Consider the following 20,770-nt stretch of genomic DNA (forward strand, 5'->3'; position numbering starts at 1 on the left):
TTCATGCACATTGTGTATGCAAGAGTTTATTTTTTATGGTTATATAGTATTCTACTGTATTAATGTACCACAATGTATTTATTTATCCATTCTCTTTTTGAGGGACATTATCATATCGAGTAAAGGTGGAGAGACGTGTATTCAGTTGTTTAAGGCTCATTCCATTTTAACTTTTGTCCTTGTTTCTAGGGTAGGGACTTTAAGATGCCCTAATTGAAAACTTGGCATTTTTACCAAGGCCCTTCTACTTCCGCAGGCCTGAGCTCCAAGTTCTGCCTCCCCACCATCATGAAACTGCTGATAAATATGCTTCACTCTTCAAACTCTTAGCAGCTATCTTTCAGATTCCTGGCACAACCCATTAATTGGCAAATGGCATGAGGAGAAAAGCATCTGAGACCATCCTACTTCTTTGGTCTTCTCTTCTTTGCAGATCTTGGCCACTCAAGTTCTGATTGCTGTTGTTGCTGCCCCCAACTATTTCTCTTCTGACTTTGATTAGCCAAAACATCAGAAGTTTAATTAAGAAATATTAAAGTACTTCTGTTTTTATATAGAGACATTTATTGATATTATTGCGATTTGACCACTGCATAAAAATATTTCTCCTATTTTTCTGAATACATTCTAAAGCAATCATAAGCTTTGATATTGTTAAAATACAATAAATAGAGGGAGAACAAAAAGAACAGCTCTGTTTTACAAAGAAAAAAAAGAAGAAGTGGACTGGCTGCAAACAGTTACTTTTGATAGAGATTTACTTTGATCAGAAGTCGATGCTTGAGCTCTGTTGTTTAGATATATAAGAAAACCTGCTCACATTTTGAAGATATTTTTGGTCCCTTTGACCATATTAAACAATTAGTTCCCTGCATTTTAAAACCTAGAAAGGAACTACATTTTAGGGCTATTTAAGGTAAATTTTAACTATCTAAAATGATTTCTAGTGAGATTTTAATAGAAGAATTAAAAGATCTCAATTTTTCTCCCCATTATGCTAATTTAAAGATATTTTTCTGCTCCATTTTCCTGTATTAACTTCAAGAACACCCCTCCGCACTGCACCCTCAGTTCTACAAGTACCTACACAGCACTCCTTTATTGTACAAAAGGAAATAAAAAAGACAAAAGATGACGGATTTCATAGAAAGCTCTGAAGAAGTGACTTTGGCCCTACTTTTCTTGCAAACTTCATATTAAAACATACGATAGCATTAAATATTGATAGTAAAATTGTCTACAAAAATGTAGCAAGTTATCTAAAAATAAAAGTGAGTATAATAAGGTAAATTCTTTTACACACCAAATTTGTGCAAAACAGTCAGTTCTCTACAAGTATCTTTTTCCTCTTCCTCCTCATCTTCTTCATCTTTGTAGGTAGGAGGCAGAAAGGTAGCAACATAATGAAGCTGTTGAGGTGGGCTCTTGAATAGAAGACCTGGAAACCTCACAACTTCTCATTCCTCTTCTTCTTCCTCTAGCTCATCATCATCTAAAGCTTAGGCCATAGAAGAAAATGTGAGGTTTCAACCTGGTTAAAAGAAGGAAATACTGTGCAAAGGTTGATAGAGAAATGCGAGAGTTTGAACTAGACAGCCAAGGCAGGGGGTGACAGAAAGGTAAAATGCTTTGAGATGGCCATTTCAAAAGTCTATTGTAAATGAAGGTGAGAAGCTGCCGGCACACAGTTAAAACTGTAGCAGAGAGAACAAAAGAAAATAAGGAAAGATCTTAGTCTGTGAAGGCAGAAAGGGGACGGCAGGTTGAGTTAAGAAATATGTGGCCTCCATTGCTCCAGAAGAACAAGATGAAGGTGGAAGTAGTTTAGAAAATATATTAATACAATAAAATTCTTCAGTGACTTACAGGTGCAAGTTTTTCTGTCATTTCCAATTCTGTAACCTTCTTCACAACTACATTCGTATGTTCCCACAGAATTAATGTAGTTGGTCACAGACTATACTGACATCCAGACACTCATCCACATCTAAGAAAATTTAAACAGTATCTGCTTTTAGACACTGAGAGATATATTTTATGAAATAATAGACATGTTTGTGTTCCTCTTGTGACCTTTATTAAACAATAACAATGCACTGCCACATAGACAGCAAGTATAGCCCCCTAAACTCTTTCTCAAGTACACTCGGCCAATTATTTTTCCTTCACTCATTTTCAAGTTTATTGTACTACACAGACAAGGTATTTCTGAGACCTTGTTTGTAAGGTTTAGATGAAAAACTTAAAATAAATTCAGGCCGGGCGCGGTGGCTCACGCCTGTAATCCCAGAACTTTGGGAGGCCGAGGCGGGCGGATCACAAGGTCAGGAGATCGAGACCATCCCGGCTAACATGGTGAAACCCCGTCTCTACTAAAAAATACAAAAAAATTAGCCTGGCGAGGTAGCGGGTGCCTGTAGTCCCGGCTGCTTGGGAGGCTAAGGCAGGAGAATGGCATGAACCCGGGAGGCGGAGCTTGCAGTGAGCTGAGATTGCACTACTGCACGCTAGCCTGGGCGACAGAGGGAGACTCCATCTCAAAAATAAATAAATAAATAAATTCATTCAATGGTCTCAGGCTGTGTACCCTTTTGTAGAATGTTCATTCACTCTCGAATTATTCAACATACATGATAGAAAACTTATTCTAGGTGTAAGTCAGTACAAGCTTTGTGGACAATTTTAGAGAAGAAAGAATTTTAGGCCTTGATTGCATGCGACTCACTGGTTTATGACCAAGTCTGAGTCCAGACTTTGGTCAATATGTTCGCAATACTATAAGTTCATGTATGAGCTTCTAAGCTTTACCTCAGATTGTTGATGCCTTTTCCATTTGCATGCGTGTATGCAAGTATGTATGTTCATGCTATACAATCATCTCTTGGCTCATTCTGCTTAAGAGCAGATGGTACATGAAATTTTAAAAATGTTTTTGGCTCTGTTAATTGAATGTAATGTGGTAAATGGCAATATACTCTACTGTGTTTAGTATATATAGATATCATAGTTGTGTGTTCATTGCTGTTATCTTCATTGCAAGGCTGGGGAACTTGGCTATCTGTCACCTTTGACAGAATTCTGAAATGTGTTTCTTTAAGCAAAGAAAAACTAATTTCTCAGAGGCATTACAGTCTTATGTAATTTGATTGTTATTGAAATAGATATCAATCTTCTAATATTTGATTTTAAGAAACATATGGTTCAAAATAATGGTAACAATAATATAAAATGAAAATTTAAAGATTAAACAGTTAAGGTAAACTTTTAAAGTAAATTACAGCAATGGTTACATGAGCTATTCCTAATTGTATAAACAAAGTCAACAAACTCTACTCACTAAATTCAAAGTCTTATATTAAAAAAAAAAATACAAGCAAAAAATCACTTGAAAGGTAAGTGAACTAATTTTAACATGCAAGTTAAGAAATTGTAAACGACTCATTTTAAAACTTGCATTAGTTATATTAATATTAGATACGTAAGGGATTCTGGTACAGATTTGGACTGTGGCTTGTGAACTGATGGTCCTTTTGCTCTTTAACTAAAAACAAAAACAAAAACAAAAACAACTCATTCAAAATGTCTTCCAGTAACCAACTTTCTTATTCCAGTCAAGTTTGCCATAGGTGGTTCCTTGGGCAGTGTGCCTTCCAGAATCTCTCATTTGCCTTTAATATATATTACATTGTGTGAAAGGGATTATGGACCAATAAATATGATAGTAATAATAGCTACTTTTAGTTGAGTATTTTTTCTATGTCGGCCACTGCACTAGGCACTTTACATTTATTATTTTCCTTAATTTCCCCACTAATCCTATTATTGTCATCACTTTACTGATGAGGAGCTAAGGTTCATAGCAATTAAAGTCACCCAAGTTTATATGATAGTAAATGGTACAGCCACATAGAAATTCAAGTCTCTTTAGTGTGAAAGCCTTCCCTTGCCCACCCTAGCCCTCCACCTCAAACATTTCTCCTGCTTTATTGCCCTATCACATCAATTATTTCTTGTTAAATCTCAGGAATTTACCATCACATCCACAACCATCGGAACTGATCTGAAAGCTTTCCTGACATCTGCATTCGTAGCCTCCTAAATAGCTGATGCAGAGCTGGTCACAGCAGGCTTCTCCATTCTCACATTCATCAAGATCTGAAGGCGAAAAGAACACTGCTGTTACTGCAGAGACAGGAATTTAACGATCCTATAGAAGCACTGAGAAGCTACACTTCTAAATTAAAACCGTTTTACTAATCATTTTCTATTTCTCAGGCCATGTAATATAAACAGCGAAGAAACCTTAACACAAAAATAAGGAGACCCACTTTTGGTTTATGTTTCTTCATGCTTCGTCTATGCCTGTTATTTATTTTAAAAGAATGTAAATAATCTCCAAATGCATCTATAGGCATAGGAAAAGTGATCTCTGCTATTTTTCCAGTTTAAACAGTCATTGGACTGAATAAACAGAGAAGTTGAAGAACAAAAAAACAGCCTAAGAAAAAAGAGCCAAAAAATTCCATTTAGTGAACATTTGACAGCTGCAAAGAGGAGACAGTCTTAGACTCCGTAACATGTTTGTTCTTCCAGAACTTCAGATCAAAGAGTATTCGCAAGCAAATGTTCCCAACTGCCTGACTGGGAAGGCAAGTGGTAACTACAGTTCTGAGAGAGGGGAGAAGACTTATTTTAAGTATTATGCTTTAAATTATAGAACATTTCAGAGCATTTGTTTGAATATTTAGATTATACTGTGACTGGGATGAGTGAGGTCTGGGGTTTTTTATTCCATCTGTGACATCATTACCCTGAAATGTCCTGTTAGGTGAGCAGTTTTCTAAGTAAGGATCTTTAAGCCTTCTTTCGCTCTGTTATTTCAGAATTCTACAATCCTGAATGCTTCTTATTAAGATATAACTGCCCTGGGGAAAATAGAAACGCACCAGAAGATGTCAAATTGTAAGTTTTCAGCCAAAGGATAACCTATTTAACCTGAGTTTTGAGGCGATCATTTCCAACATAATTGGCCAAGGAAGTAGCAACGGACACTTTGCCCCTGCTTTCCTTAGGCTGAACACCTGGGAATTACTTGGTCAGGGTATTTTTGGCTCTAGGCCTTGGTTCAATTCAAACCCCTCTGTTTGTTGAGCTATTAAGGTGAGTGGCCTGTCAGTGCTGAGTTTACAAAATCCTATTGTTCCATAACTACATAAGCCGTCACAGATAAAAAGGGTCAGTGTCTCAATTAACCCTGGAAAGGGTATCAACTCAAGAAAATGAAGACAAGAGAAAGAAAGGAAAGAAAATACAGTCAGTCAATCAAGGTGAAAGGTCACCATAAAATATCTAAATGGAGGTCATTTAGACATAAAACATTCTTTTTCCCACAAAATGTCAAAAGCAGAGCTACTCACAAAATTATAAATGATATTTTTTCCTTTTTAATATTAAACCTTCCTTTTATTAATCCTTTTGATTAAATAGCATGATGTAGAGAATAAAAAACGTATTAAAAAATTCATTTTCAAGGCTGGGCATGATGGTTCATGCTTATAATCCCAGCAGTTTGGGAGACTGAGGTGGGAGGATCGCTTGAGCCGAGAAGTTCGAGGTTGCAGTGAGCAGTGATTTTACTACCTGCACTCCACCCTGGGTGACAGGACGAGACCCTGTTTCAAAAAACAAACAAACAAACAAACAACATCTAGTAATTTCTAAAGACCAATTATTCACTAGTGTAAAGGTAATTATTCATTTGGAATGTACATATACATATTTTACTTATTTGTCTGAGAACAGATTAATGTCACAGCTGCTTCACAAAAAACAGTCATGCATGAAGGAAATCAAAGGATTTTCTTTTTATATTATATTAGTATCAACTTTGAAAAAATATATATGAGAATGTACAAAAATTGTGAAAATAAGTCAGCCAGTCAGCACATAGATAATTAAACCTATCTAAAGGCAAAAACTTATTAGGGCTAAAACCTAGAGATGTGTTAACACAATTTGAAAGATAGGTATATAAAATGCAAGTGTCTTACTAGCAATGAAGTCACTAAATTTAACAATTAGCCAGTTATTAGAAAATATTTATTATTTCTAACTTTATTCAGTGACTATGTATAGGGAAGAGATACAGAAGATCAAGTTTTTCACTTTTGATGCTTTTCTGAAATCAGAGCTGAAATGTTTCTGTGTTTTGCCTGGCTGCAATTGGTCCTCTACTTTTGATTAAGGCTAAATTTTTATGTATGGATTAATTTCGGTACAATGGTAAAATATTTGGCATATTGGCCAATTTAGGAAAAATATGATCTTTAGAGAGAAGGACAATTATTAGAAGAGAAAGTTAAGCAAAACAAAAGAAAATGAAAGATTAAAGAATATTGAGGAAATATTAAGCATAACAAACAAAAAAAGCAAATAAGGTATCATAATTCCTCAATGATGACAAATCACTGCTTTAGGAACTTGGAAGTATTTTCAGAATCAGGACACATAGTAACGTAGGTTAATACTTGCTATTCCTATTTATAGAGGGAAGCAAAGATTTAACAAAATAAAATTTAAAAGGAAATTTAGAAAACAGATGATGTTAACAGTGGAAATGGCAAGACATTTTAAGAAAGGCTTGTGATGTAGGAAGAATGGCGTTTCAGATGAGTTCCAAATGAGGATGGCATACATGGGACAAACTAGAAATAGCCCCAGAGGACTGTTAATAGAAAAAGAATCCAAAATGGATCACAAAATGATAGACTGAGGGACTTATTTTCCAATTGTGTGATGCAGTGTTGCTCCTTGCTATTTGAGAACAGGGCCTTTTTGAGTCCTGTATGTTTGAAGGCTCTGGTGGTATCTGAGAAGACTTTTTAAAAATCTGAAAAACTTTTAAAAAGCTTAAAAAATAATGTTTTAGATGAAATGAAATTGAATTCTTTATTTACTTATTTTTGAGACAGGGTCTTGCCCTGTCACCCAGGCTGGAGTGCAGTGATGCAATCAGAGCTCACTGCAGCCTCAATATCCTGGGCTCGAGTGATCCTCTCACTTCAGCCTCCCAAGTAGCTGGGAGTGCACTACCATGCCTGGTTAATTTTTAAATATTTGGTAGAGATGGAGTCTCCTGATGTTGCTCAGGCTGGTCTCAAACTGCTGGACTCAAACAATCCTCCCACCTCAGTCCCCAAAAGTGCTAGGATTACAGGCATGAGACTCAGTGTTTGGCTTGGGTTTTCTTTTTATTGTTGGAAAAATGAAATTAACTTGAGCCATAAACAATATAACATTGTCATAGTGACGGCTGAAATTTCATAAATATGCACTTTTCTACATTTTGACCCTGGCAGATGCTATTTTTTTCTAGTTATAAATAAGAACTTTACTGAATGGTATTTTTCAAAGAATAAAGAAAACACCAAATTTAAGTTGCAAAGAAAAGGTTTGGCAAAATTCCAGTTTCTCTTATCAATACTCAAAAGAGGAACAAACACAGAGACATAGAAGGAAGGAAGGAAAAGAGGGAGGGAAAAAGAAGCAATCAAGGAAGAAAAGCCTTAATTTTTTCTATGGATACAAATCTTATCAAGGAAGGTAAAAAATAGTAAGCATAGTTTTCATTAAATAATAAGAGGTGAGGAAAGCAATTGGCTTCAATATGTTAACCACTGTAGACTCGAGAACAATATTGAAAGCAATGTTGGATAAATAAATACAATGGCATTCTTTTGAATTTATAAAACCAGAATACTGCAAAATTTCTTGAGTTTCATTCTGTGTCATCATACTGCCGAAGTAAAATGTCCTAAATATTTAAACCATTGAGTTTTTTGTACTTCAAATTTTCTCTATCTAACCATATTGAGTAGCCTGAAATGGTCAAAGGATTTTGTATTGTTATTTTTAACAGAGGAAATATTAAGCATAACAAAAGAAAACAAGCAAATAAGGTGTCATAATTCCTGAATGATGACAAATCACTGCTTTACGGACTTGGAGGTGTTCTCAGAATCAGGGCACATAGTAAGGTAGTTTGATACTTGCTTTCCTATTTATAGTAGATATTCTTTTTTCTCAGGAATGTTTCATTATGAAGCAAAACTGCGGTGCAATTTTATTTTCTTCATTGTCTCAAATGATATAAATTCTATTAATATGTTGAGAAAGTTAGCTATTCAAAATGGATTTGAGCTGGGAATTCCAAAGAATGAATTTTTTTGTCATCTTTCAGAATACAGCTACTTGCCATATCAAAGTTGAACATACATCCCAAACATTATCAAGCTGAAAATCAATGCAAATAATTTAGTTTCTGCTTGAGATAGAGAACACTGGGGTATGTGATAGCATTTGTTGTTGGAATTACAAATTACATTAAATAGTTGGATAGAACACGGAATATTTTCCTGAAATAAATCTATTAAGGGCATATATTTCATTAAAGTGTTTTAAATCTCCTTTAACTTCAAGGTAAATATCTAAATGTAATGGTATCTTCTACCAGGTAATCCTTCTTTTCCATTTATTCAGTAGCCAGAGACACTCTTCAATTTATTTATCTTTACAGTTTGAGAGATGTGGCTCACAGTATAGCCATAAGTACTACAGATTAAAGGGCTAAATGAATCCAGAGCAACTTTTGAATGAAGATGGCATTTACCAAACATTACCTATGCACATTTTCTCATCAGAATCAAGCTGGTGTCCATGGTTACAGGAACAACGGGGAGTACCAATTGCATGTTCATGGTGATGGGAACAACCACCATTGTTCTTTTCACAGCTATTGACAATTCCCAATTCAATCCCTTTCCCAAAAGAGCAAAATAGGATTATTAGCATAACAACAGAGAAACCTGAATATATGTCAATAATGTTCTCTCTGTTGAGAGGATGACAAACTTTATTAGAAATCCATCAACACTCTATACATATAAAAGTAAAAGTCTGAGGGTTATTAAGCATTGTAAATGCCTATACCATATTATATACTAATAAACATATAAATAATGTTGAGTAAGTGATACAGAAAGGTAATGATGAATCCACCACTGGTTATTAAACACTTACCTTAAAGGAAACATGTTTTGGGAATTTTCAGTATTTTCAGGATATAATAGGTGTAATATATATACATATATATTAAATCAATAATCAGAAATCAAATAGGTTGTTTGCCAGCTGACATTTCTGTTCTCGAGCTAATAGGATGTTATTATTTGTGATTTTTAGGGTCTATGAGCACATGAAAATACTGTTACAAAGTAACCTTGGAGCAAAGGTGTAAACATAAACCCAGTGATTTAGTTGATCATGTGTAACTAGGGTCATGTTGATGCACTAATCAGCTTTGATTTATATGAGAATCACTTATTACATAAACAAATTATTACTGCGAAAATCAGTTTGGCTGGTACATGCTACTAATTTCAGGCGTATTGGTGGGCATGAGCTTCAGCAGATGACTGCCAATTGTCCTGAGCACACAGGCATTATAGTCTCTCATTTTCTAAGTGACAAAATGAGAATTACAAAATTGTTTAGAATCCGTGTTAAAATATGGAATTTAGATACTCTGAATGGCATTTTTACCACTGAAGGTCTACCAGTCTTTATTTATGTTGTTTGAACATACCCCTTCTTACTGAGAGTGCCTACACTGATTCATTTCCTCTAAGTCTTAACTCATGAATCATTTAGAAGAAAAAAAGCTGGGGGAAAAAAGCAACAACAAGACAAGAGTATTTGGGATTGTGACACTCCTTGAAAGCATATGTCACCTCATAAACTTCCTAGACATCCGCTACAGTTCCAGAAATCATCCGGCCTAATCCCCGTCATCCAGTCCAGGGCACAGAGCAGCCTCAGATGCTCGCAAGCACCCAGGGCACATCCCTGTCATTGTGCCCATCCCATTGTGCCACCATCGTCTTGCACTCCCCAGCTCATAACAGATGTTCAAAATAGGTTTCGAATGATTGAATAACCAAAAGAAGGAGTATGCTAATCAATTTATTGTTAAAAATAAGAACCCCTTTGGGTTTAGAAACAGCTAGTTTAGGACTAATCAAAATCAGAAAGCTAAAGGAAAGCTTAGTGAAGGGAATTGATATTTTTCAGAATACATTAACTTATACTCTTCAAGGGAACCTATTTCAAATGATGTCTCTGGTTGTGGTGATTGGGACACACAGATATTTCTGATACAGAATTGAAGTTTTTTTCTGACATATGCTTCCTATTGCCATTCTTACAAAGAGACATTTTTAAGTATTTATGAACTATACTTGGTATCTTAGAGTCTATCAAATTAATCTTCATCATTTCTTAGAGAGAAAAGTAAGGTCAATTGACATGAAATCACTTCATTAACATTTATGGCATTGTTGGTTTTAAAAGCCAGTCTATATTATGCAAGGTATCATATGTACTTATTAATCTAAATATTATGTCTTTAAAGTAACATAATTTTTGCTTAGGATCAGAAAACTGAGGTTCAGAAAGGATAAAAGACTTGCCTAAGGTAGCAGAGCTGGTAAGAATCAAAGCTTTCTAATCCAGAGACGTTTTCCTATATAATATCATTTGTAAAGCGAAAATAGCTAGGTGTGGTGGCTTACACCTCTAATCCCAGCACTTTGGGAGGCCAATGTGTGCAGATCACTAGAGCCCAGGAGTTTGAGACAAGCTTGAGTTACATAGTGAAACCCTGTCTCTACAAAAAAATACAAAAAATTAGCTGGGCATGGTGGCACATTCTTGTAGTCCCAGCTACTCAGAAGGCTGAGAGGTGGGAGGATTGCTTGGGCCGGGGAGGTCGAGGCTGCAGTGAGCTGTGATCTTGCCATTGCACTCTAGCCTGGGTGACAGAACAAACCCCTGTCAAAAAAAAAAAAAAAAAAAAAAAAAAGGAAAGAAAAAGAGAAAATAATTCGACTAGCAATATAATCTATTTCACTGAAATGTAGTGTAATATTTTTCCTAAGAGAAGTTAATGCGACATAATAGAAAAAACACAACATTTAAAGTTGGAAGATCTGACACTTTGTAGCTGTGTAATCTTCAATTATTTTAAATCTCTGATCCTCAGATTTTTTTCCACTGTTAACAGAGGGATCGAGTTGCACTAAGGTTTGGAAACTAGTGGCCTGCAATTATATGGGATTTGATTATCAAGGTGTTACAAAAGTTGAGAAAATTTTAGGATTTCCACCATTTCATCACAAATTAAAGGTCTCTTATTTTTTTTTTTTTTAAGCCAATAGTCCATGTTACATCCATTCCAAAATATAGCTTGAGAGTCTCTTATAAACTTAAAAATACACCTATCATATGACCTTGTGATGCCAGCCCTAGGTTTTTACTGAAGAGAAAAATGTTTTTTAAAGCTATGTTCATATAAAAACCTGTATACAAATGTTTATAGCAGTCTCTTCATAATTGCCAAAACCTGGAAACAACTTAAATGTCCTTAAATGGGTGAATAATAAACCAACTGTAGTATATCCATACAATAGAATACTACTCATTGAAGAATAGAACTCTTCATATGAGCAACAACTTGGCTGAATCTTAATGGCATTATATTGAATAAAAGGATACACACAGTTTAATTCCATTTATATGACATTCCCAAGAAAACAAAATTCCAGTGAGGGAGAACACATCAAGTAGATGTCGAAGGTTAGAGGTGGGGAATAAGTGACAAGCCAAGGGTAGCACAGGGAGTTTTCTGAGGTTGACAAAACTGTTCTTAATCCTGATTGCAATGGTGGTTACAGAAATCTACATATTTGTTAAAATTGTTATGATTATATACTGAAAATGTTAAATTTACTAAGTAAAAAAATAAATTAAGAGGCAATATAACCCTCCCTAGATTCCACATTTTTCTCCATTTACTGCCACATTGCCTAATTCTTAGAAGCGCTTGATACCATTGACCATTTACTTCTCCCAAATTTTTTTCTTCAGAAAATCACATTATCCAAGTTGTCCTGAAACCTTACTGGACATTCTTTTTCAGTCTTTCCTGTCTCTGTGTCACATTCTAGTTACTAAATGTTGGAGTCTATAGTCTCAGTTCCCTCCTGCTCACTCCTCCAGACACCCTCCCTTTGTAGGTGACCCCATTCTTGCTCATGGCTTAAATACTGACATTTACATGTTGACAAGCTGCTCACTCAAGCTCTGACCACCATAAACTTGTAGACTTTTCTATTTAGTTAGAAAATAGATAGAAACTACCTACATGTTATTTCTACTTGGCTCCTTAAACTTCACACGGCAGAAATAGAACTCATGATTTCTAAACATACCCTATATTTCACTTCAAAACCTGTTCTTCTATTGGACTCCCCATTTTGGTAAAAGACATTCTGATTCACCTGTTTTCTAAAACCAAGAATTCTTCTTGATTTTTCTTTTCCTCACATCCAAATCAGCAATTCATCTCAGCTCTCTCTGCAAAATAAATCTCAAATCTACTGCTACTAGCTTAATTGAAGCCACCACCATAGCTCACCTGAATGACTCTAATCTTGCTTTTACAGACACTCCCTACTGCCCATTCCCTACAGAGTAGCCACAGTAGTTCTTAAACAGTGAAAATCATATGATATTACTGTTTGTTCAAAACCACCCAATGCCTTCTCATCACATTTGGAATAAAATCCAAACCCCTTGTGGTGGCCAAGTCTAGTACAGTTTGATTCTTCCCTTTCTCTGCCTACTGCTCTCATCGACTATCTCTATGACTTGTTCATTCTTTTCCAGTCCACACTGGTTTTCTGTTTCCTAAAACATCAAGTTCAGCCCTACCTTAGGGTCTTAGTTATTACTGCTCCTTTTTCTTGGATCTTCTCATTGTATATTAACACTATATAAGATGATAGTATACATTTCTTTGGTTGATTTCCTGTTTTCTATCTCCTCTGTAGGAATTTAAGTTCTATAAAGGCAGTAACTTTGCCTGACTTGTTCATCGTTGTATCTATAGTATTAGGAACAGTGACTGGCACATGGTAGGTATTCAGTAAGCATTTGTTGAATAAATCAGTGGGTCTAGTACACTGGCATCACACACCCTCTAGGTGACAGTTAGCTGGAGGCAAGCAATCAAGCAATAGCTGTCCTCTCCAGGCCCAAAACTCCCTCGCCAGTTCAAAACAATCCCTACAATTTCCTATCTTTTATGCTTAGTCTGCCTTTACACATTTATATTTATTGCCTGTCTTGTGTTGGTGTTAGAGTTTTGATCCCTGGATTAGGTTATATTTAAAATACTGAAAACTATAATAAATTTGTAATATTAATTGATTTTTTAGGGGGGAAGACAGGTAAAAGTATCCATTTGACAATTTTTACATAGGCTTCTCTTATTCTTGCTATTTTCCAGTGATATTGCATCAATGCAGCTTTAGACTGCTGGTGGTAATTTGATTTAAATATAAGAAATACCATGGTTACTTCTTTAAAGACATATGGGACTAAAAAAAGTGCAAACTCAGATCTATAACTACCTACTAGATGCAAGCTGAGATTTTGATTGATTCAGATGATAAAAAATGTTTTTATTATAGTACTTTAAAAATCATACTTAAAACATTCTTATAAGTAGCAAATATATTGTTTGCTTGATAGATAAGATGTACATTAAATATGTGTGAAATATGTTAAACTATATTACATATTGCTTGGTAATGTGAAGGAAGCATGCTGTATGTGGAATTTTCCAATTTCTAATTACAAGACACTGATAGCTAATTCATAGTACACTGTGAAGATTCAGTGGTTATACTGCAAAGTGTTTTGAGACCTGCTGAGAAAAAACCACATAAATATAACACACTGTTCTCTAAAAAAAAAGTATCATTTCAAAATGTACTTTAGATGATGGGCACAAAATTCATTGTTAAATATCATCAGGCTCGGCCAGGCGTGGTGGCTTACGCCTGTAATCCCAGCACTTTGGGAGGCCGAGGAGGGCGGATCACGAGGTCAGGAGATCGAGACCATCCTGGCTAACAAAGTGAAACCCCGTCTCTACTAAAAATACAAAAAATTAGCCGGGCATGGTGGCGGGCGCCTGTAGTCCCAGCCACTCGTGAGGCTGAGGCGGGAGAATGGCGTGAACCCAGGAGGCTGAGCTTACAGTGAATGAGAAGAGATCACGCCACTGCACTCCAGCCTGGGCGACAGTGGCAGACTCCGTCTAAAAAACAACAGCAACAAAAATACATATATATATATAATCATAGTCTAAAAGGACTTACTCCGTCTACGGGTTTTGAAACAACTCAAAAGACCAGTTTTCACTAGGAAAGATTTGTATTTCAGTTAGTAAATATTGAGGTCTGTTGAGGACTACAGAAAGAGCTTAGCCAAATATTCACAAAAGGAAAATAAATGTAAAAATAAACTTCTACCAAATGTATTCAACTGTAGAGCAAATTTCTTTCCCAAGTAAATTCTACAGAGAGCATGTATGTACCTCCGAACTTATTATCATTAATGACTCCCTCTTTCCTGATAACTGAGGAAGCACCAGTCAGATTGTAAGATGTTTAATTTCATACATTTGTAAAATATACTCATCCCCTATACCTCTGGTCACATTAAAAAGCCGAAAGATTTAAGGCAAAGAAAAATCCTTCCACGCTTTTCTCAGCCTGAAGGGACTCCTTCGGGCATTTGAAGAAAACAAAACAAAACAAAAAAACCCCTGACTTCAGAGGAAGTTGTATCTTAATTAGTAGTCAAATTTCTCTCCCATCTTATTTAGTTTGCTCTTTAAAAGGAAAATATCACTGTAGCAAAAATGCAGTCTTTAAGCAATAAAAATATACCAACAGACCTTAAGAAGTATAGAATTAAAGACACATAGAATTTTATGTCGGAAGGAAGAATGAGGAATTCAGTTACCCTAATAATATCTCTTCATGAAAGAGCTCAGGTAAGAAAGCTTAAATATTTATTTTATATATCACCATCTTTATTTGTTCCTTCATTAAAACTAATAAAGAGACATAATGTTTATAAACACATGATGAAGTTGAAAGGATATTATATCTGATGCAGGAAGACTCTAGTTCAAATCCTAGTTCAGTCACTTATTAATTTTCTGTCATTGAGTTGTTGACTTTGGCACTAAATGGATGATTGATTAATATGTGAAGAACTGAGAAGAGGCTCTTTGGGACTGAGACTCAAAATCAGCATTTCTGTTTTGGTTCTACCAAGTGGGAAATGCCCACCAGTCATGCAGGTAGTGATGTGGAATAGTTTGGTATATTCACGTGTAGTTAAAAGGAGAGCAGTTCAATAAATTTTACATTGAAAGAAGGGCCAGAGATGTAAAGAAATACTAGACAAGTGTAATAACACAGAAGTGAAGAGTGTTTCAAGAATGAGGGTAATCAGAAGTGTTGAAAACTACTGAGAGGTCAATTAGGATAAAATTGAAGAAGCTACCATCCAATCTGGTAGCATAGCAGTCATGGGTGACAAGTGGCAGAGTAGAGGTGAAAACTTGATTAGTATGGGCTGATGAGAGAATGAGAATGAGAGAGGAGACATTGGCTAAAGTCAGATACTAGCTTTTATGAAATATGGACTCATGTGAAAGTACTTTAAAGACAGAAGACACTTGGTCATGTTGTTATGCTGATGAAAATGATGCAGAAGAAAGAACTGATAATTCAGAAAAGAGGGAGATAATTGCAAAAGCAAAGATCTTCAGATGTGAAGAGAGAATGGAATCCAAAGCTCCATGGAGAAGATGATCTTTGATAGTAATAGGGCTACCTGCTTCATATTAATAGGACTGAAGCCTTTCCATGTGATTCTACAGGAGACTTTGTTTTAATTGCTACCTTGGATGATAGTTTGCATTTATTATTTGATGACCTAAGAGATGAGATGAGGACAAAGGTCAAAAGGAGGGTGATATAAAGCTTTGGAAGAGAAAGAGATGTTAAACACTTATTTTGATGACGGTAAAAGTAGATAGACATATTCTGATAGTATATGTTTGTCCACCCACGCTGCTTAATCATTTAAGATTTATGATCCTGAATTTAAAGCAAAACCAGTTAGTATGGTTGTTTTCAACATAGTAAAATTTACCTTGTAAGGTATAGTTGTGAACTGGAGAAAGAAGGGAAGAAGTCACTGAGAGAAAGATAGAGTCTGAAGATGAAGAAGAAGATGAAGAAGAAAAATGAATTTTTGATGTACCAAGACCTCTGTCTCTTGATGTACCAAGAGTCAGAGATGGGTACATCAACCATAAAAATAAGAAAAAAAAAATCTGTCATTCAATAAAGGACAGAAGTAGAGATGGGTGAGAATGGGAAATGTTGAGGTAGAAAACATTGAACTTGAGGAAATTTGTATCAGATAGATTAAAGCTTAGTAAAGTAGAAAGTGTGCTCATCTGCAGATTAAGTAATGGACCAGTGGGGATGATGTGTGAAGAGAACACAGTTGTAATAGTAACTATAGCTAATAGCTCAGCATATTAACATTTTAATACGTTCCTAAAAAGGGATATATTTAGTTGTGTAACTGAGCCTAGGGAGGAAGATGCTAAGGTTATATGACACGGATCATAAATTTTTTGAAGAGAAGGGATAGGGAAATGAATCAGTAGAAGAAAAGACAAAGCAGGGAAGGAGTTGCTCAATAGGCATGATGAAAGGCAATGACGGAGGGAGGGAGAGGGCCAATGTGGAAGATTCTCATTAGAACATCCAATGCATGAGGCATAGTATTGCAGCTTAGAGCTGCTTCTTGTATGGTGGTTCCTTCACTCCTGCTCATTCCTTTTTTTTTTTTTGAGTTTTACATTGGAGTTATTAGTGTTCAATAAATATTGCGTGGCAGAACTGACAAAGGAAGGCAGACTTTTTACAAAGATCTATGAACCTAACAGAGCCCCAAGTCAGAAAACCTGAGGTTTAATCCTTGCTAACGACACTACAGATTGTTATTCAAACCATTTTCCATTGATTCTGGGCCTCTGTTTTCTCATCTATAAAATAAAAGGGTTGGATTTTTAAGCCTTCATCCACATCCTTCTCAGGAGCCCTTGCTTTAGCAAGACACACAATGTAATTCTTTTGTTTATTACTCATGTTTAATACCTGTAAAATGCCACATATTCCCTGGGCTTTGACTGTTGCCACTTACTGTAACATTGTTTTCTATCAGCTCCCAGCTCAAAGCCAGTGTGGCAGGCACAAGTGAAAGATCCCATAGAGTTTACACAGTGGTGGCCACCATAAGAAAGACCTTCAGCACACTCATTTATATCTGCAGGAAGACAGACACCACAGCTATGTCTTAGGAGCTGTAATGATGACTTACTGACAAACTACAATAATGGACTTATGCACCTGCTCCCACTTGACCCCCCACCCCGAACAGTCACTGTAACAGTAAGTACCACATAGGTTCCATATTCTTTATATAAAGGAGCATTTGTAAATAAGCTGACTGCTTCTGACATTACCGCTAGTGTTGGTCTTACGTTCTCAAACACTTCTATTAGAACTTACTAGTATCCATTAATAAGGAAAAAGAGAAAATGAAACAAAAATGGGCCTAATCTTTTCCTTAATAATACAGGGAAGAAGTCATTGTAATTTGTCTTTAGGACTATCTCCTTGATTTAGTATGTGTGGCCATGGCAAGGCAGATAAGGGGCCTTCATATTTAGCAATCCATGGTTTGTGTTATACATATGATTGTCACAAGGGAATGCCACTTAGACCCTGATACCCTCTCTCTCTCTCCTGATACCAATAGTCAATTCTATTCAGTGTAACTTCAGTTATGTGGCTCAGGTGATCTCTCCTTCCTCCCTTTAAGGGGACAGGTCTCACCATTTTTTTTTTTTTTTAAACTGGTTCTTCCTCCGTACTATATATCATCCCCACCAGGGTGCTTAAGAGAAATACTCATTCTTCTGATGTATTTGTAATAGAACAGGCAAGCAGTAATTCTGAGGATAGATTTTCTATAAATAATGTATCAGATGTTAAAATAGAAGTTTGAAAGGCAGTAGACAGATAAATATACATATCTATATCTATGTATGCAAACATTTGTCAATTTTCCTCAAATATTTATTTAAGATGATCCTATTCTGTACCAAGTGCTGAGCTAGATAGGTGCTGTGGAAACAGAGGACCAAAGCAGAAATGTTCTCTTTTAGAAAAGTGTGTTTAAAAAATCCACAGAAATTATCATCTTAATTTTGACCTAAAGAAAAAATGAAAACACAAATTTCCATTACTAATTGTTTTTCATAGTTTTTATCAGTCCCATAAGTCATAATTACTTTTGTAATTACTCCAAATTAATGGTTTCTCATTTCATGAAAATATCATGATAAAAAAGTGATTTCTCAAAAGTTATTAAAACAAAGACTGCCCCAGAGAAATGACTTAATTTATCAGTTCTTGTGAGGGAAGAATTTATCACTTTCATCTTTGAATTAAAGTGTGTCTGTTTTGCTATTTCTAGGAAAGAGAAATGTGTAATTTTGTATTTATAGAGTTCCTTCCTTTTTGTTTTAATTATTCCTGACTTCTGAAAACACTTATCTGAATATACTTGCTTTTCAAAGGTTATCCCCACCTTCTGTAGCCTATAATAAAAAGCTTCATGTGTGGTTATAGAAGATTTTGAAATATTAATTCTGGAATTCACTTCAGAAGGAGAAACAAAAAGTATTAGGTCTGGAACTATCCTATGTCATTTTATAAAATGTTACTAAGAATTTCACTGAAGTTTGATGGTATAAAAATAGCTTTCAAATGATCAAATAAGAATTTAAATGTTCCTTTTTAAGAATAAATGAAAACACCTTTTCTCCTAGCTGTTCTGACTATTCAAAACTGAATTACCACAAAATTTCAAACAATTACACAATTAAGTCATCAGTTTCAGTTTCCTACCTTCACAAATGTTTTTGTCTTCAGACAGCCGGTACCCTGCATGGCAGGCACACCTGGCCGTGCCATTCTCACTCTGACATATGTGAACACATCCATTCCCACCTGTGCAGGGGTCCATCTCTGAAAGCAATTAAGCAACGATAGTGTATAATTCATTGAGCTCAGAAAGATGTACAGAGTGAAAGGATGGACTAAGAAAAGTAAAGAGAGCACTGGGACCAATGTGTTTCGCACATAAAGATGGAAAGGACTCCAGAGAGTCCTTTCCTACTTTCATGTGAAACTCATTTAAAGAAAGCCTTTTAAAAATGTTTGTACAGCTGTTGTTTCTATTTTTGTTATTTAATTGTATATAACAGTTTTACATATTTTGGGGGTACATGTGATATTTTGAAAACTGTATACAATGAATAATGATCAAATCAGGGTAATTGGGATATCCCTCACCTCAAAACATTTATATTTTATTTGTTTTGGGAATATTAAAGCTCTTTTCTTCTAGCTATTTTTAAATATACAATAAATTATTGTTAACTATAATTTCCCTACTGTACTCTTGTACACTAGAGCATATTCCTTCTATCCAACCATGTCTTTGCATTCCATAACCAACTTCTCTTAATCTCCCCACCCCTCTTCCCTTCCCAGTCTACTCTCTACCTCCATGAGACCCCCTTTTATAGCTCCCACATAAGAATGAGAACATGTGATATCTGTTGTTGTGAGCCTGGCTTATTTCACTTAACATAATGGCCTCCAGTTCCACGCATCATACTGCAAATGATAAGGTGGAAAGTTATCTCATGCCCATGGGTTGAGAGACTTAATATTGTTAAAATCTCTATACAAGTCCAAGCTTGATTCCAATGACATTCTTAACAGAAATAGAAAAAATAATCATAAAATATATATGGAACCACAAATGTCTCTGAATAGCTAAAATAATCCTGATCGAAAAGAAGAAAGCTGGAAGCATCACACTCTCTGATTTCAAATTATACTACACAGCTAAAATAACCCAAACAGCATGATATTGGCATAAAACAGACACCTAGATGAATGGAACAGAATAGAAAATCCAGAAATAAATCCCCACACTTACACTCAGTTGTTTTTGACACAGATACCACGAATACGCATTGGGGGAAAGGACAGTCTCTTTAATAAATGGTGCTGGATAAACTGGATATTCATATGCAGAAAAACGAAACTGGATCTTTATCTTCTACCACACGCAAAAATCAACTAACAATGGGTTAAAGACTTCATTATAAGACTTGAAACTATGAAACTACTAAAACACTAGGAGAATGCTACAGGACGTTGGTCTGAGCAAAGATTTTGGGGGGTAAGACCTCGAAGACCTCGAAAGCACAGACAACAAAACAAAAATAGACAAACAGAATTACAATAAGCTAAAAAACTTTGGCACCGCAAAGAAAACAATTAATAAAGTGAAAAGACAACCTACAGAATGTGAGAAAATACTTACAATCTATCGATCTGACAAGAGATGAATAACCAGGATATGTAAGGAACTAAAAATCAATAGCAAAAAAAAAAAACAAAAAATCAATGCAATTAAAAATGGGCAAAAGGCCTGAATGGACATTTCTCAAAAGAAGATATACAAATGGCCAAGAAGTATATGAAAAACTATTCAATTTCACTGATCATCGGGGAAATACAAATGAAAATCACTAGAAGGTATTACCTACCCCAGTTAGAATGGCTGTTATCAAAAAGACAAAAAGTAACAAATGCTAGTGAGGATGTGGAGATGGGGGAATGCCACTACA

At 35.4% G+C, this 20,770-nt stretch overlaps 1 protein-coding gene and 1 long non-coding RNA gene across 2 annotated transcripts in view; one reads left to right on the forward strand and one right to left on the reverse strand.

Moving 5' to 3' along the window:
- Positions 1 to 20,770, reverse strand: part of LOC101003002 (EGF-like and EMI domain-containing protein 1) — a 559,121-nt gene that overhangs the window by 18,996 nt on the left and 519,355 nt on the right. Inside the window, exons 5-9 of the mRNA XM_021934676.2 lie at positions 18,972 to 19,091; positions 8,679 to 8,816; positions 4,033 to 4,155; positions 1,867 to 1,987; positions 1,304 to 1,498 (exon numbers count right to left, since the gene is read on the reverse strand). Coding sequence (XP_021790368.1) covers positions 1,938 to 1,987; positions 4,033 to 4,155; positions 8,679 to 8,816; positions 18,972 to 19,091 — 431 coding nt within the window. The 3' untranslated portion in view covers positions 1,304 to 1,498; positions 1,867 to 1,937. The remainder of the gene's footprint in view (positions 1 to 1,303; positions 1,499 to 1,866; positions 1,988 to 4,032; positions 4,156 to 8,678; positions 8,817 to 18,971; positions 19,092 to 20,770) is intronic.
- Positions 1 to 20,770, forward strand: part of LOC110742620 — a 68,237-nt gene that overhangs the window by 18,456 nt on the left and 29,011 nt on the right. The window contains exon 2 of the long non-coding RNA XR_002520481.2: positions 4,884 to 4,962. This is a non-coding gene — a long non-coding RNA (uncharacterized LOC110742620). The remainder of the gene's footprint in view (positions 1 to 4,883; positions 4,963 to 20,770) is intronic.

This window comes from Papio anubis, chromosome 2 (assembly GCF_008728515.1).
Source record: "Papio anubis isolate 15944 chromosome 2, Panubis1.0, whole genome shotgun sequence".
Taxonomy (NCBI): Eukaryota; Metazoa; Chordata; class Mammalia; order Primates; family Cercopithecidae; genus Papio; species Papio anubis.